At 44.4% G+C, this 18,446-nt stretch overlaps 1 protein-coding gene across 1 annotated transcript in view; it reads right to left on the reverse strand.

Annotated features, from left to right (window-relative positions):
- The window catches only part of LOC138977876 (heparanase-like), a 21,832-nt gene that overhangs the window by 3,017 nt on the left and 369 nt on the right, over positions 1 to 18,446 (reverse strand). The window contains exons 2-8 of the mRNA XM_070350481.1: positions 18,278 to 18,434; positions 17,691 to 17,866; positions 15,879 to 16,055; positions 15,181 to 15,331; positions 3,339 to 3,389; positions 2,375 to 2,575; positions 825 to 936 (exon numbers count right to left, since the gene is read on the reverse strand). Of these exons, the coding sequence (XP_070206582.1) occupies positions 825 to 936; positions 2,375 to 2,575; positions 3,339 to 3,389; positions 15,181 to 15,331; positions 15,879 to 16,055; positions 17,691 to 17,866; positions 18,278 to 18,434 (1,025 nt within the window). The remainder of the gene's footprint in view (positions 1 to 824; positions 937 to 2,374; positions 2,576 to 3,338; positions 3,390 to 15,180; positions 15,332 to 15,878; positions 16,056 to 17,690; positions 17,867 to 18,277; positions 18,435 to 18,446) is intronic.

Below are 18,446 nucleotides of genomic sequence, written 5' to 3' on the forward strand. Positions count from 1 at the left end.
CACACACACACACACACACACACACTCACACACACACACACACACACACTCACACACTCACACACACACACACACACACACACACACAAACACACATACACATACACACACACACAAACACACACACACACACAAACACACACACACACACACACACACACAAACACACACACACACACACACACACACAAACACACACACACACACACACACACACAAACACACACACACACACACACACACACACACACACACACACAAACACACAAACACACACACACACACACAAACACACACACACACACACACACACACACACACACACACACACACACATACACACACACACACACACACACACACACACACACACACACACACACACACAGACACACATACACACACACACACACACCGTCACATACATAGATACACAGACCCAGCATATTGACGCAGACAGAACAACAGCCACATGCACATACAATGCATCCACATAGACCTAACTCACAAAGTCACCACGGGCCCTACGACCACACAATTAACCAATCCTCTTCTCTATATTCCAAACTAAAGGGCTAAGGCGCAAGATCTCGTGAGAACTTTAACAAACGAATCATATCACCTCTCCCAAGGCATTCGAGTAGATGGCCGCTCCTGTGGCCACCAACAAGCAAAAGTGGGTGCCACTTAACCGGGGGAAAAAAACCGCGGGGTCTGATTCGCTGAAGTCATACCAAATCTCAATTTCAACCAATCCAACACCGCGGCTGGCTCCCAACCGGCTGGTAACATTCTCGTGCATCTCGGCTCTGTAGTATACGTACTGGATTAGGATTGAGGTCCAAGTCGAGGATGCCATAGTTGAAACCATAGAAGGTCTGGCGGATAACAGACTGGAGACCCATGACAGCGCTGAGACCTAGCTTGTCCAACCATCTGAAAGAGACAATATACAGTAAAAGCCCCATTTTAAAGATCCTTGTCTACATTTTTATACCGAAATCGCCATTTGACCATTAAAATGCAGAGTCTATTATCATAAACTGATGCCGGACCTCTACTTAATACCAGAGAACTACTTTAGAAAGTATTATTCAGGACATTCAACTGATTTGATTTATCAAAATAAGTGACTAAAAAAAGCTTATGTACAGTGCTACCTGCGATGCGAGGGCCCTCTGATGAGCGGACACCTTCCATGAAAGGGCATCTTCTGTTGTCCTATTGTTTATTGTGTTGACCAAAATATATTTGTCACGATTACTAGGCCGCCTGCACATTTGTTGTTGATATGCTTTTGGCTGGTCCACCAGGAAGTCCTTTCAGCGCAATACAGAGGAACCCCCATTTGAGACTTTCAAACATCTTAGATGATAAGGTCTTCAAATTGAAGGAATCTTAAAATGTGACCCTCCACCACGAAATGAGTCGCATGTCACATCGCGCGGTTCTGCGCAAGGCTCAATATAATAAGTCCGGGGAGTGTCTGGTAACAGTGTGAGGGTCACCTTAGTCACAGGCTTATAACTCAAACAGTTTTCGCTCTTTTCTAAAACGGTTTTCACCACTGGATAGAGCATAAAAGACTCTTTATGAGAATGTAAAAATATGAAAATCATGCAAAGGTGACATGCGACTCATTCCGTGGTGGAGGGTCACAAATTGCGGCAAATTTAGAGATGCCATTGAAAGAAATTCTTTCAAAAAAATTAGGTCTTAAATAACGGGGGAGGGGGCGGGGTGTTCTTAAAACAGGGGGGTCTTTAAAGGGGGTTCCACTGTGACGCGATGAAGCCAGACTATGTTTTAGCAGCTGGTTATATTACTGGAATACACATCTAGTATGTTTTAGTAGTTTTAGTCGTTCTTTAACCACTGTGATGTGTTGGAAGAGTTTATTTTTATGTGCTGTTGGTACATCTCATCAGTATGGAACATGTTCAGTTCTTACAGCAGTTGATAGTGGGGGGGGGGGGGGGATCCTATCTTATTCTGCGTACTTTTATTGTGGGACGGCGGGGGGAGGGGAGGGGGGGGAGGGATGTATGTTACCAGTGCGGGAACAGGGGTTGGAGAGGGGGGGGGGAGTGGTGGGGGGGGGGGGGGGGGGTCCTAGGGGTTCCGATAGCTCTTAGAGTTTCATAGTTCTCACCATGTCTGTATAGTGTATGTATTAGTTACTGTGATACCAAATTGTCTTACCCTTGTATGTATGATGCTATGCGCCAGTGATGTATGAATGCTATTTATTTTTGTTTTTATCACACAGCAAGCTGCTTTCCTCGTGTATTTTTTATGTTCATTCATGTATTGTACACTTGGCAATAAATTATCTATCTATCCACCATACATTTCACAAAGTTTAGCAACTCACAGAAATCCTGCGACAAATCTGTCCGACATGTTGGCAGTGCCACAGCCAAAAGCCGTGGATGTTTCGCTCAGCCAGACAGGGAGCAAGGGGTCAACCTGGCGAGTTTGGTTCATCGCTAGCTCTATCTTTCCTCCCAGGTAGTTCATTATGCTGACATTCGTAAAATGGGGCAGGTACTTCTCCTGTGATGAGAAATAATACCTGCAAACGCACACGCACGCACGCACGCACGCACACACACAAGCACGCACACACACACACAAACACACACACTCGCACACACACACGAACACTCACACACACACACACGCACAAACGCATGCACACAGGCACGCACACACACACACACACACACACACGCACGCACAAACACGCACGCACAAACACACACACACACAAACACGCACGCACAAACACACACACACACACACACACACCCACGGCACACAAAACCCCATTAAAATTGGGCAATGGCAGGCAAACTTTCAGATTCCAGCCACCATTTTGAGTTAGGAAAATACCACTACAGTAACACCCCCCCCCCCCTCCTTTTTTTAAGGCCTTCAAAAATATGACAAAATCAGGTCTTAATATGAGGGATTCTTAAAATGAGGGATTCTTAAAATGAGAGAGTCTTAAAATGAGGGATTCTTAAAATGAGGGATTCTTAAAATGAGGGATTCTTAAATGAGGGAGTCTTAAAATGAGGGAGTCTTAAAATGAGGGAGTCTTAAAATAGGGGTAAACATACGGAGGTTGTGAACAGAAACAACACCCACAGTTGAACCTGCCCTCTTGATTACGACCGCCTGCCCATTATCATCTCCCCAAGAGATCCCAGATACAAAAAAATCCATATAATTCACAGTTACATTTATATAGCGACATCCTGTCTATAACAACCACTTTTGGCCTGTCCCTTGGGTGATCGTTCTTGACAGGTTTGCCTGTATATTATACTTACGAGTGGAAAGATGAAGCCCGAATGCTTTTGTATCCACCCGCTTCAAGAAACCTGAAACAAGAAGACAACTATCTAAATTACCATTCTGAAGACAACTCATGAGAAAGAAAACAATTCAATATGATTTGTGAATGCCCCTGCTAAGGAGCCTTCTGTGTATTTAGATTCTTTTTGTTTTGCTTGTGTTTTTTAGTCATGCTTCTAGCTTGACTCGCATGCGACTTTCCGTGGTGGTGGCTTCCCCTTTTTCTGATCTCCTTCTCACCTCTTTTCTTTCACTTTTCTCACTTTTGTCCCTAATTGTTCCCATTTTGCAACCACCTCTGTAGGTTCGCGTGCGGGTCTAGCTCGCTCTTTATCTTTTATTTTTCTTTATTAAGTATGAGCGTCCTGGTACGAACTTTGTTTTGTTATAATGACGTTAAATATTGTAGCGTTTTTCTGATATTGATTTCATGTGCCTGTATGGCTCACGCTGGACCATGCTAGCCTCTGGAGTTTTCCCCGGAGAGCACGGGACGCATGTTTTGCAACAGTAATATTGTAGTAACGCGCAGTATTTTTAGTTCACCTCTGTGGTGGATAGCCTGTATTCGTCGTCACTTACTGGGAAGCCGTTCACGGAACAAGATGTTTTAGGATAGATAGATTTTTTTTGCTCTGTTCCGGGGCCCAGTGTTTTCTGCCAGCCTCCAGTTTTGTTTTTAAGTTATTTTGTAGTTCAGGTTCAGTTGCTCGCCTTGAGTCTGTTTTTAGATTATTGATGCTGTCAAAGGCGAGTATCCATTTCTGACTATGTTTCTTTTATTTACCGAATTCGTGTAATTTTCGTTTTGAATCTTTGTCTTCTGTCCGTTTCTGTGTCTTCTGTCCGTTTCTTTGTCTTCTGTCCGTTTCTGTGTCTTCTGTCCGTTTCTTTGTCTTCTTTCCGTCTCTGTGTCTTCTTTCCGTTTCTTTGTCTTCTTTCCGTCTCTGTGTCTTCTGTCCGTTTCTTTGTCTTCTTTCCGTTTCTGTGTCCTACGTTTATTCTATGTAGGGTTTTTCTAACATATTTTTGTCTTGGTGATTTTTATTGATTTGCCGCCATCTTGTTTCGGCCGCCATTTTGTCGTCCACCTTTGATGTTTAGTTTGATGTTTCGAATTCTAAGTTTAGTTTTTTCTTTTCTATCAGTTTCCACCGCTCCGCGCTTCTCGCTCCACGCTCCGCGCTTCTCGCTCACCGCTCCGCGCTTCTCGCACCACGCTCCGCGCTTCTCGCTCCATGCTCCACGCTTCACACTCTACTGTTCTGCACTCTCACTCAAACTAGTCCTTTCTACTTCACATTTTAGCTTTAATTCACTTTCTAAACTTAGATTAGTTTTTCCGCCACGCTCCGATATAGGTTACTTAGCCTCTCCATAGATTTATGTTTAGCCTTTTATATATTGATATTATGAGCTGATTCCGAATTACTATGACATCGACAAGTATGACCATATTCACAATAAACTTTAATTAATTTTCCAATTCTAGTGTTCGTTTTGTTTTGTGAGCGCGTCGGTTCTTTATAGCACCAAAATTACATCCTCCAGAATTTATATAAGCCATCACAGAATCTTACAGCTACTCAAGGGCAAGCACAGTGGAAACTTTGATATTTTTTGGAACATTTTGGATTGTTTTCGACAAAGAACTTTATGAACTTTTGTAGGCCTGTGATTAGGGCCACTGACTTTTGAACTTCTTATCCTTACGAATCTTGTGAAGAGATCATGAACCTTTTGTCTTAAAGGAACTGTGTTTCGTATCTAGCGAACAATATTTTAATTTATTTTGTCGGGCCCAGAGCAGAGCAACTTAGGCATTATTTTAGGTTTGTTGACCATAGCATTGCACACTTCGTACTTCGTATTTTCTTCCCCTCTAGTGAGTGACCCGAGGTGTGCCATTTGAATTTTGCTTCTCTATATTTCGCAAGTCTTTGTTAACCTCTACGTTTTCACTTGACTTAAAGTATGGATGAGAAATTACCTTCTCATGAGAGCGCCGAGCTATCCCCTTACACTTTGAAGTTAGAAAGGGATGAACATTTTGCTTCGGACACTGATAGTCGTAAGAATGAAGGCGACCATGATGGCGCTCAGGGCGAGTCTCTAGCTGAACCCACTCAGACCCAAGACACTTTGAATTCAGATAACTTTCCCTCTCAAGCTGAACATTCTCCTACACAGGAAGGTTTAGGAACTGAGCCCTCCCAACAGGCTGCAAGTGCAGAGCATCTCGCTCAACGAAGTAGAGAAGAAAGAGGCCCCGCCATTGTTAGGGCTAGACTTAATGCGGAGGTGAGGGAACTGTCAGACAAGTACTGGGCCATAAGCCGAGCTCATAAGAATATGATCAGCGAGTTGTGCACAGCCTTTAGGGAAACACCAGACAAAAGGAGAGTCCTTAAAGTTCATAAGATACTCCTCTGTGAGCACCTAGACGAGCTAAATGTAGCGAACTCGAGGCTTTGTCAAGTGGCTGAAAGTGATGTAGCTATAGAAGAGGATCTGAGCGATATGCACATGCAAACGGAGACGCTCAAAGAGCAATATCACAGACTCTTTCCCAAGTTAGACCCGTACGCCTCCAGCTCGGACTTGACTTCCACAGTCGCTTCTGGAGGTGCTAGAGAGGTTTCTCTAGATGCTTCTTTGGCGGTTAGCGCAGCGAGATTTAGGTCCCAGCAAATGGTCGCAGATGAAAGGGCCAGACAAGAAGAGACTCTTTTGCTTTTAGAGGAGAAGGCTTCTAGGACCATAGCTTTGGCTGCTGAGAAGAAGGCAGAGATGGAAAGAGAGTTGGAAAGAGAGCGTGTTTTAGCTGCTGATAAGAAGGCAGAGATGGAAAGAGAGTTGGAAAGAGAGTTGGAAAGAGAGCGTGTTTTAGCTGCTGATAAGAAGGCAGAGATGGAAAGAGAGTGCGCTCGTTTAGAGAGAGAAGCTCAAGATGAAAGGTTAGCTTTGAAGAAAAAAGAAAAGGAAATTAAGACTGCACTAGAGAGGGTGGAGAGAGAAGGCAAGATGCAAGAAGAGCATGACGTTTTTAAGATCCTTAAAACTGACATAGAAGACCAGCAAAGGGCTAGAGAAAGATTCATGCCCCAACTACCTCGTGACAGCCCCATTGACAGGTACCTAGGTACTCACAACCCCCTGCATGTAGGTACACACTCAGAGAGCATAGGAGATGTGGCGGTAGGGTATGATAGGCACACACAGCACACACAAGATACATATAAGCCTGCGACAGCCGACACCTACGCCCGCCCGCGTCACCAGCCGGCAGCCAACACCCTCGTCTCTGGGCAACATCAGCCTGCGGCAGCCAAGCCTGGACTCCCGCCACTTCAGCAGCCCACGGAGGTCAGGGCTTATGCCCCTTCGCATCTCCAGTCGGCCGCCGAGGATATCCGCGACACTCTTCGAGGCATCTCCAGGACCCTTGCCCAACCTGTCTCCGCTTCTCACCCACTTCCAGCAGCGGTCACAGCCACGGCTCCTACCACTACGACGATGACTACAGCCACCACGATGACGACAAGAGTCGGAGGCCAATTCGCGACCTCCTTTCGGCCTCAGTTTGTCAAAGCTGAGATTCCAAGCCACGAAGATCGTCCTCGCCAGATCTACGCGCCTTCCCGTTTCCCTCACAAATCCCTCAATCCATCAGCGAGACCTTTTCCCGGGCCTTTCCCTGGTCCTTTTCCTGCCATGACCTCCCGAGAGTCTCCGACCTATGTGCCAAACTTTGCATATGGGCCTTCTGTCATGCATCCTCCCATGCAAACACAGCAATATGACCACGCTGCAAGCTTTGCTCCTGACACTGACTACACACAGCATGGTTTTCAAGAGGCTTCGGTCACGAGCCCTTCAGACGTCTACTACGGGCAAGATGCATACCTTCCTCAGATGCAAGGCCAGCCAGCGCTCTCCGAGGGTTCTGCCCTAGCTCGTACTCTAGCTGAGGCTCTCCTTATCAACAGGTTACCGACGCAGGAGCCTACTACGTTTTCAGGAGATCCATTGACGTACCCTCTCTGGAGGTCCTCATTCACTCTTTTGATTGAGCGGCAGGGCGTTTCTGCAGAGGAAAAGCTCCTCTACTTGGAGAAGTACTTGGACGGTCCGGCGAAGGATGCGGTCAAGGGACTCTTTCTGATCAGGGATGCCCAGGCCTATCAGCAGGCCCTTCAGACGTTGGAGGAAAGGTTCGGCAGTTCTTTCGTCGTTGCCAGAGCCTTCCGAGAGAAACTAGATGCATGGCCGGTAATCAAACCCAAAGATGGACAAGCCCTCCGCGCCTTCTCGGACTTTCTTGGACAATGCCTTGTGGCGAGCCGAGTGATAGGCCAGCTACAGAATCTGGAAGACCAAGCCTATCACAAGACACTCATGAGCAAGCTTCCAGATTGGTTGGTGAGAAACTGGGTGCGGAAAGTAAACAAGACCAAGAACGAGAAGAAACGCTACCCTACCTTTGAGGAGTTGTCAGCTTTCATCAAGACAGAGGCAGACATCCTTTGCGAGCCCCTTTTCTCCTCCAGCAAATCTGCCGCCTCTTTCACCTCACAGACCGCCAGTTCAGCAGTCCCCAAGAAAACATCGTACAGTACGGATTGTTCTACTGCATCTGCAGGTCAAGAGTGTGACAAATGTCTTTGTCAGCATCACGCGAAAACTGTCCTGAATACGAACTGCGACGAAGTCTGTCCCTTTTGTACCGTTCGTTTTCCGACCAGCTCTTCTTCTCATCCTCTACTCAGATGCCAGAGGTTCGATGAGATTCCCGTTGAGGACAGGAAACACTTCATGTACGAAATGTCCTTGTGCTTCTCCTGTGCCAGAAAGACTGACCATAGAAGTGTAGACTGCACTACTAGGGCAATATGTGACAAGTGCCAAGGCCCACATCTCACTATGCTGCATGGAGCGCCTAGCTACAGGAAGAAGTTTCCCAATCAGCAACGGAATGCACGGGGTCCGCCAGATTCTTCAAGGTTTGTCTGTATCAGTCAAGATGCCCGTGTTTCTGCCTCTGGATCAGCATTCGCGACGACCAACAAGTCGGACAGACCAGTCAGAGCTACCATGATTGTTCCGGTCAGAGTTTCGACGAAGGAGAATCCCACGGTAGAGCATACGACATACGCGCTGCTTGACACCATGTCTTGCATCTCCTTCGTTACTGAATCTTTGAGTGACAAGCTGAACACTCATTCCGAGCCAGCGTCATTGAGGCTGAACACTATGACTTCTCAGAACACTCATATCGAATGTCAGAGAGTGACCGGATTGTGTGTCAAGGCCCTCAACTCCAATGTTTCCCACAACCTGAAAACGCTCTACACGACGGACCATCTCACCAATGACACTGAGAACATACCAACATCAGAGACTGCTCGTAACATCAAGCATTTGAGCCATATTGCCAGCGAGATTCCCCCATTGCTCGAAGGCTGCACTCCCGGGTTGTTGATTGGCTACGATCATGCAGAGCTATTCATGCCAGAGAGAGTCATCAAGGGAGACCCATACGCCGTTCTCACACCGTTGGGTTGGACCATACTGGGACAAGTGTCGCCAAAACAGTCTGTCCATGACGTGATGCACGTGTCTCTAACAGAACATTGTCTCAGCGAGTACGAAGGTGAATCAGTCGCTTCCGTATATCGCACGACACTCGCCGAACCCAGCATCTCCGACCCCCTCCATGCCATGGAAAGGATTTTGAGCAGACCACTACGAAGAAGACCACTACGAAGAAGACCAGTACGAAGAAGACCACAACGAAGAAGACAACGACGAAGAAGACCACGACGAAGAAGACCAGTACAAAGAAGACCACAACGAAGACGACCACGACGAAGAAGAAAGTGGCTTCTTCCCCAACGTAACGTTGCTGTCGGAGATGTCGTCGTGCTACGTGACGAAGCCGTATGCAGAGCAGATTGGCCTCTTGGACTCGTGACGGAGGTTCGCCCCAGCGACGATGGACTCGTGCGAACCTGCAAGCTGAAGACTGTCAAGGTCACCTCGAAGACGAGCCATTCCACTTTCTACTACTGGCGCCCCATCTCTAAGCTGACCGTGCTGGTGAAGGCAGACCCGGACACTCAATGACTTTCCCAGTGAACTTTACTGTTTTCGACAGACCGTTTGTGCATGTTTTGGTTTGACGTAATCCGTTCGCCTTTTTTGACAGGTGGCGCTGTTTTGATTTGGGGAGAAAATTTCGTCTTAATGCAAATATTTTTTTTTGTGACTTTGTATATTGTATATTTTGTATATATGTTTTTGGTTCCGCATTTTGGAACGAAAGCTCTTGACAGAGGCAAGCGCTTAATGAATCGGTTTTGTTTAGTCCTTCCCGCGTGCGGATGCCAGTGCTTATGATTAAGAAGACTGAAGATGTTTTTCTTTTGTATTCTTTTGTAGGTTGCGACTACAGTCTTTCATACTGAGTTGCGGTTTATGTAAAGGTGTAAGAATAATGTTGACACGGTATGTTGACAGTGACGGACCGACGAAATATGATGTTACATTTGTTGAAAGAACACGTGTGATTTTTTAGATTGAGACTCATTGAGAGTGCGTTTCGAACAAGCTACGTTTTGGATAATGCCGAAAGGATTCTGTAACGTTTCGGATTTTTTGTATTTTGAACCACGTATGAGAGTGCGTTTCGAACAGCTACGTTTTGGATAATGCCAAAAGGATTCTGTAACGTTTCGGATTTTTTTGTATTTTGAACCACGTATGAGAGTGCGTTTCGAACAGCTACGTTTTGGATAATGCCAAAAGGATTCTGTAATGTTTCGGATTTTGTTTTTGAACCATGCATGTATTCGATGATTTTTGTTGATTTTTTATGTCGACTTTTGTAAAGACTAAGATGTCTTCGAGGGGGGAATGTGAATGCCCCTGCTAAGGAGCCTTCTGTGTATTTAGATTCTTTTTGTTTTGCTTGTGTTTTTTAGTCATGCTTCTAGCTTGACTCGCATGCGACTTTCCGTGGTGGTGGCTTCCCCTTTTTCTGATCTCCTTCTCACCTCTTTTCTTTCACTTTTCTCACTTTTGCCCCTATTTGTTCCCTTTTTGCAACCACCTCTGTAGGTTCGCGTGCGGGTCTAGCTCGCTCTTTATCTTTTATTTTTCTTTATTAAGTATGAGCGTCCTGGTACGAACTTTGTTTTGTTTTAATGACGTTAAATATTGTAACGAACTAATTTATAAACGAGAGTGTGGCCGGCGTTTTTCTGATATTGATTTCATGTGCCTGTATGGCTCACGCTGGACCATGCTAGCCTCTGGAGATTTTCCCCGGAGAGCACGGGACGCATGTTTTGCAACAGTAATATTGTAGTAACGCGCAGTATTTTTAGTTCACCTCTGTGGTGGATAGCCTGTATTCGTCGTCACTTACTGGGAAGCCGTTCACGGAACAAGATGTTTTAGGATAGATAGATTTTTTTGCTCTGTTCCGGGGCCCAGTGTTTTCTGCCAGCCTCCAGTTTTGTTTTTAAGTTATTTTGTAGTTCAGGTTCAGTTGCTCGCCTTGAGTCTGTTTTTAGATTATTGATGCTGTCAAAGGCGAGTATCCATTTCTGACTATGTTTCTTTTATTTACCGAATTCGTGTAATTTTCGTTTTGAATCTTTGTCTTCTGTCCGTTTCTGTGTCTTCTGTCCGTTTCTTTGTCTTCTGTCCGTTTCTGTGTCTTCTGTCCGTTTCTTTGTCTTCTTTCCGTCTCTGTGTCTTCTTTCCGTTTCTTTGTCTTCTTTCCGTCTCTGTGTCTTCTGTCCGTTTCTTTGTCTTCTTTCCGTTTCTGTGTCCTACGTTTATTCTATGTAGGGTTTTTCTAACATATTTTTGTCTTGGTGATTTTTTATTGATTTGCCGCCATCTTGTTTCGGCCGCCATTTTGTCGTCTGTTTATGTTTTTAGGACACCTTTGATGTTTAGTTTGATGTTTCGAATTCTAAGTTTAGTTTTTTCTTTTCTATCAGTTTCCACCGCTCCGCGCTTCTCGCACCACGCTCCGCGCTTCTCGCACCACGCTCCGCGCTTCTCGCACCACGCTCCGCGCTTCTCGCTCCATGCTCCACGCTTCACACTCTACTGTTCTGCACTCTCACTCAAACTAGTCCTTTCTACTTCACATTTTAGCTTTAATTCACTTTCTAAACTTAGATTAGTTTTTCCGCCACGCTCCGATATAGGTTACCTAGCCTCTCCATAGATTTATGTTTAGCCTTTTATATATTGATATTATGAGCTGATTCCGAATTACCATGACATCGACAAGTATTCAATAAACTTTAATTAATTTTCCAATTCTAGTGTTCGTTTTGTTTTGTGAACGGCCGGTGTAACACGAGAAAATTACTCCCACGAGATTTTTACTCCGGAGTAAACATTTTGTACGGAAATGTTACTCCCTTTACGAAAAAAAGCACTCCCCCATTACACGAGAAAATTACTCCCCACGACAGGTGAGTTCCGAGTAAACATTTCGTACACATATGTTACTCCCCTGACGAATAAAAAACGAATAAATTACTTCACCCTAACATGAGCAATTTAACTTCCCATGCCAGGTGTACGTGTACGAAATGTATACTCCCTTGTCCCCTGTTAATCTTGGTGGTGGAAAGGGTTGAGGGAGGGTAGCGCGACATTCGTTTGCCCGAGATCACATATAATTATAGGCATTGTCCCTTCACCCGCATCCCATTTTCGCGTGCGAGATTTTTACTGGTAGTAAAACAAATGGGGAGTAAATATTTCGTGGAGGGAGTAATCTGTTCGTGCCTTGGGGAGTTCTTTTCTCGCACGAAAAATGTACTCTGAGTAAGAATTTCGTACGAAATGTACTCCGGAGTAAATTTTTCGTGGAGTAAAAATGTCGTGTTACACCGGGTCAACTGTCGTATCAACTTCGAAGACATTTTCAGAGAGATATATATCAATCTTTTTCCCTGTGCAGTTGAACCCGCCTTCTAAGGCCTCCTAAAATCAAAGAAAATCGGGTTTTAAAAAGAAGGGAAGCTGAAAATGGGGGTACTTCTTCTTCTTCTTCTTCTGCGTTCCCGGCCATGCGTCTAGATGTCCAGTCCGGTGTTGAGTGCGAATCCCGCAGTCGGCCGCAGTGATGCCGCTGTCCCCCACAGCTTTTCGCGGAGCTGCACTTCACTCGGCCACGTTTGGCGCCTCAGGGTGTCGAAGGTTGGACAGGCCTGCAGTACATGCTCTGGTGTCTGGGGGCCTGTGCCACACGGGCATTGATCCGTGTGTGAAATCTTCAGGCGATAGAGGTGGGAGAGGAGCTGACAATGTCCAGTTCTGAGCCTGAATATGGCGACTTGCTGTTTTCGATCCAGCTGATGGATATCGTCTTCCTCGGCCCCCAGGTGCAGACGTTCCCTCCAGGCGGCTCTGAAGTGACTTCGTAGGAGGGTCTTTTCTTCTCCGTAGGATGAGGGGTGTACTGACTGTTCCAGCTTACTTCCCTCCTTGGAGAGTCTGTCCGCTTCCAGTCTGATAAAACAGGGTCTCAACAGGGATGGCGTCTTAAATTAGGGAGGAGGGGGGGGAGGGGGGAGGGGGTCTTAAAAGGGGGGCTCCACTGTACTCAAAACAACTTCTTGAAGATAACTGAAAGAAAACAAATCAATATGGATTTGCTATCGGGTCAGTAGTAATCCTCTTATCCATTTGGAGAACATCTTTAGAAATACAAGTCTGCTCAGTTATCAATTTATATAGCTATTCTGATGAACACGTGGGGGAATTCGGGGGCTGTGATTGGATGGTCTCTCCAGATCATCAATGCATATTGCTGCCGAAGTCCGCCATTTTACTCAATATCCAAAAGCATATTGAGAAAAATGGCCGACGCATGGTTCCGGTTTACACATCTGTACCACGCGGCGATGTTTCTATCGACAACAGCATACACTGACAACTTAAAAAGCTGTTTCAACAACTGTGTTGTGAAATCGAATGCACTTGGAGTCAGTTTTTCTTCCAAAGTCAGAAAGCGTGTAGCGGTGTGCATGTCTGCGCGAACATGATGCGCGTAAGAAGTGTGTCTGCTATTGAAAACCTGAGATCAACGCATCGACGCAAAAACTGTCATTTTGTAAGTTTGGAACAACAAATCAAGGTCATAACAGCTATATAATCGCTATTATGTTTTCAGCGTAGTAATAGGGTCCGATATTTAGACTCGAACAAGTATAATGCGACTCGTCTTCGACTCGTCGCATTATAGCCTACTTGTCTCGTCTAAATATCGGACCCTATTGCTACGCTGAAAACACAATGGCTGGTAATATCCCTGTATTTACAGAATGTCATCCACATAAAACACTTGATATTAGTCCGGGTAAACACTCTCTCCTGACACACACAGTGTCGAAATAAAAATCTTAAAAATGTCAAGACTGGTTCCGGATAACTCTCACCTGCTCCATAACACATGTCGTATGCATGTTGGGCGCAAAGTAAGAATCCGGGGCAGAGTTGGAATAATCGGGATTTCCCGAAACCTCATTTGATTTCCAACAAAGCGCCGCATTTCCGGAAACGAGCTGCCTCGTTCTAGAAATGGCAACCCTTCGACTGGCACAAAAAAGTATACCCTTTTCACAGGTCATGAATAAGGTATATATGTAAAAGCAAGGTCTTATACAGGGGAAGTTTTGAATTAGGGGTGTGGGGGTACACTGTGTAACAATTATCTCAGTGACACTCAGCGCATGCAGCTAGCTAGTTGCTGCTGTCTCGATCTATTTCAAGTTGAACACAATGATTTTTTTTCTCAGAGTAGAGTGTTAGTTTGTTACAACAGGCTGAAATCATCTTTAATTTGAATCAACATTTTGCAACAATCAATCACATCAATATAGCGCACAGACTTGCACATCACGTTTCAAGAGCCTAGATTACCATGCAGTGACAAGAGCCTACTCAGTAAAGGGACGTAATGCTGTCTCTGCAGCCCAGAGAGACTGTGTGAGTTTAATATATAATCAGTTAAGACTGAGTAAAAAATTATTACAATCGATAGTTACCAGTGAAAAGTAATATCGGAACACTCTTGTTGTGTTTTTGTTGTTGTAAAATGTAAGATCTGAAACGTTGAAAATTACGTAAAATTGGTGCGTTTTGGTCGAGTGGGATTGGCCGTTGAACTGTGTTGTCGAGTTACAGCCGCCCGCCGAAGTTATCAAAAGTGTTTTTGCTTTTCAGTTGTAATTCGGTTGGTTTGGTGCTTTATACAATGCATCTGCTTTTTCAAGACTAAGCATTGATCACTTTAAAACACAAGGATCATCATAGGCCATCATGACTTGTATCATTTTACATCCCATTCTAAGAAAAAGCAGAATTCTCACTATGCGCGCGGTACATTTCTAGAATCGCGTAGCGCAAAGTTGGAATTCCTACAATGGCGGCCATTGTTGGAATTCCAACAAAGCGCAGGTCATTTCCGGAAAAGCGCCGATGACGAGATGGGTCGAAACATGCATTTAGAGCGCTTACTTCCCTCTGTTTATCAGAACACAGTGTCAAAATAGAGAAAATACTACATACTCTAAGAAGAAATCCTGATTTCCAGCCCTTGCCGTCTCGGGTCCTACTAGAAAGGAGGAATAGTAGTCCTGCGGAAATTCTCCCAGCAGATTCTGAAGAGTCACATAGTCTGCAGCCAGTTGAGCAGGAAGCACCGATGTGAGCGCGTTTAATTCTGCAAAATAAACACTGTCCTGAAACACACTGTGTCGAATACAAACAAAATGTACGAACCTTGGGAAGTAAAACTGATCTCCGTTCCTAGGCGTCTCTGGTCCCACCAGAAAGGAGGAATAGTAGTCCTGCGGAAATTCTGCCAGCATATTCTGAAGAGTCACATAGTCTGCAGCCAGCTGGGCAGGGGAGACTGCTTGTGCGTTTAATTCTGAAAATAATGTGTTGTGCCATTTGACGAACCGGGACTGTGCAAAAAGCTCAGTGGCCATTTCTATCATAAGTCTTTCAGCTCTTGCTTGTGTGTGTGTGTGTGTGTGTGTGTGTGTGTGTGTGTGTGTGTGTGTGTGTGTGTGTGTGTGTGAGGGTGTGCGTTCGTTAGTGTGTGTGCATGTGTGTGTGTGTGTGTGTGTGTGTGTGTGTGTGTGTGTGTGTGTGTGCGTTCATGAGAGAGAGAGAGAGAGAGAGAGAGAGAGAGAGAGAGAGAGAGCTGCCGCGTACACACACACGTACTACAATCATATGGAAACTCTTCTACAGAGAATAAACAAAATTTACCTCAACAGTGTTTGTTTGTTTGTTTGTTTGTTTGCTTAACGCCCAGCCGACCACAAAGGGCCATATCAGCTCAACAGTGTGTGTGTGGTTCATTTAAAGAGATAGAAAGTGTGTGTGAATAACGATGGGTTTGTTATAATGGCAGTTATTGTGAAAGGACCAGAAACGTCTAAAGAAAAAGGTATACATAACACACACACCATTTCCAAGCTGGAAACCAGCAATCGTGTAGTTCTTGCTAGCAGAATACTGCAGAAGCTGTCGAGCGTTGGCCGGGTTCCACGACATGTCGGTATTCCGTTCGAGTGCATTGAGATCCATGATGAAATCCCAGCCGACAGCTTGTAAAAACTTGTTTAGTATGTCCCACTGATCCGCTAATACCAAGAAGATAAAAAAAATGAAGTCGCGTAAGGCGAAAATACAATATTTACTCAAGTAGCTGTCGAACTCACAGAATGAAACTGAACGCAGCAAGACCGTATACTCGTAGCATCGTCACTCCACCGCCCGTGGCAAAGGCAGTGCCCGTGGAATTGACAAGAAGAGCGGGGTATTCGTTGCGCTAAGAAGGATAGCACGCTTTTCTGTACCTCTCTTCGTTTTAACTTTCTGAGCGTGTTTTTAATCCAAACATATCATATCTATATATTTTTGGAATCAGGAACCGACAAGGAATACGATGAAAGTGTTTTTAAATTGATTTCGAAAAAAAAAATTTGATAATAATTTTTATATATTTAATTTTCAGAGCTTGTTTTTAATCCAAATATAACATATTGATATGTTTTTGGAATCAGCAAATGATGGAGAATAAGATAAACGTAAATTTGGATCGTTTTATAAATTTTTAATTTTTTTTTACAATTTTCAGATTTTTAATGACCAAAGTCATTAATTAATTTTTAAGCCACCAAGCTGAAATGCAATACCGAACCCCGGGCTTCGTCGAAGAGTACTTGACCAAAATTTCAACCAATTTGGTTGAAAAATGAGGGCGTGACAGTGCCGCCTCAACTTTCACGAAAAGCCGGATATGACGTCATCAAAGACATTTATCAAAAAAATGAAAAAAACGTTCGGGGATTTCATACCCAGGAACTCTCATGTCAAATTTCATAAAGATCGGTCCAGTAGTTTAGTCTGAATCGCTCTACACACACACACACACAGACACACACACACACACACGCACACACGCACATACACCACGACCCTCGTTTCGATTCCCCCTCGATGTTAAAATATTTAGTCAAAACTTGACTAAATATAATGAACTTGAGACAACAGAGACAGCTATTCACGCGTAGGGACTACAACTAAAACCAAACTTCTGCAAACGTACCTATCCAGTGACCGCGCCATGTGCTTTGTAAACCAGCACTATATATCTTAAAGACAAGGTAACCTTTGTTCATTCACAATAAATATCACTTAATTTTCATCATGTCATGCATTAAATACGTACAATGGGAGGCAACTGTACCACTCAGGTCATTCAGTTTTTCAATGAAGTCGGATCTCCATTAAACACCCTAACAATTTGAATGGACAATTTCAACATGATAATAATTATTATGTGATATGCTAACCACTGCTGACATCTTTCATTCAAATCACTATTTACGGGCCAAATTGCTTAGTGGTAAGGCCCTCGGCCTTCCTTTGGAAGGTTCGGGGTTCGAAACCCAGCAACGTCTGGGGGCCCGATGGAGGTTTTTTTTCCGATGGCCCAGGATAACGTCACAGACCTGCTAGTGTCTACATGCAAACAGGAGGCCAAGTACGCAAAAACAAGATCGATCTTGTGTAATCCATGTCAGAGTTCAGCGTATTACAGAAACACCAAACAAAAAACAGCATGCATCCCCCCAAAATGGAGTATGAAAGCCTACATTTTGAAAAAAACAACCAATTGAACAGCCATACACATACAAACTTTCTCATGCCTCTAAACGCAGAAGACATAATTAACTTATACATGTATCACATTTATTAACTGTATCTTTTACCTGACATGTAAAACTGTGTTGTAAAATTGCTGCAGTATACTTGACCTCCATGTAGGTTCTCTCCCTTGTGACCTTTCTGATTGGTGGGGTCAAAGGTCATATAGTCGGCTGCAGTTCCTCCCAGCCGAAAGTAGGATGGTGATAAAGCTTTGGCCATGTTTTGAACCTTGGTGGAACTGAACAATTACAAATGTCATGTAATAACAAAACAAAAACAAAAACAAAAAAAACAAAGCATGAGTGATTTTATATAGTGAGATTTATTTTGAATTATACCCTATTAACCACCAACACTTTAAAGGGATATTACATAGGAAAGTAAGGTCAATATGGTCCTCAGATTGTTTCCAAAGTTAAATCCAAGATTCCGCATTACAAATAATGCTACCGCGCAGGAGGGTTGCTGTCTCTTTGCAAAAGATACTGGGTTTTTTTTCTTTTTCTTCGTTTATGGGCTGAAACTCCCACGTTCACTCATGCGGTAAAGGTTGAGTAAGAGCGGATTTCCCAGATGATTCTTCAGATTCGTCAAATTCAACAGAAACTCCCCGCACAAGGTCAGATCAATAGTGTGCCTTTAAGCTCACCCAAAATCAAAGGAATTCCAGTTGTATCGGACCTGCTGAGAGTCGATGGTGACTCCGACGAAGTGGGAACCAATCCTGTTCACCGCTTGTTGAAGATTCGCCGTCACTGTCGCCACCTCTGCTGCAGAGTTGTCCTCCTTGGGACGAGTTCTGTCCCCTTGTGCAGAGT

This window comes from Littorina saxatilis, linkage group LG10, assembly GCF_037325665.1.
Source record: "Littorina saxatilis isolate snail1 linkage group LG10, US_GU_Lsax_2.0, whole genome shotgun sequence".
NCBI lineage: Eukaryota > Metazoa > Mollusca > Gastropoda > Littorinimorpha > Littorinidae > Littorina > Littorina saxatilis.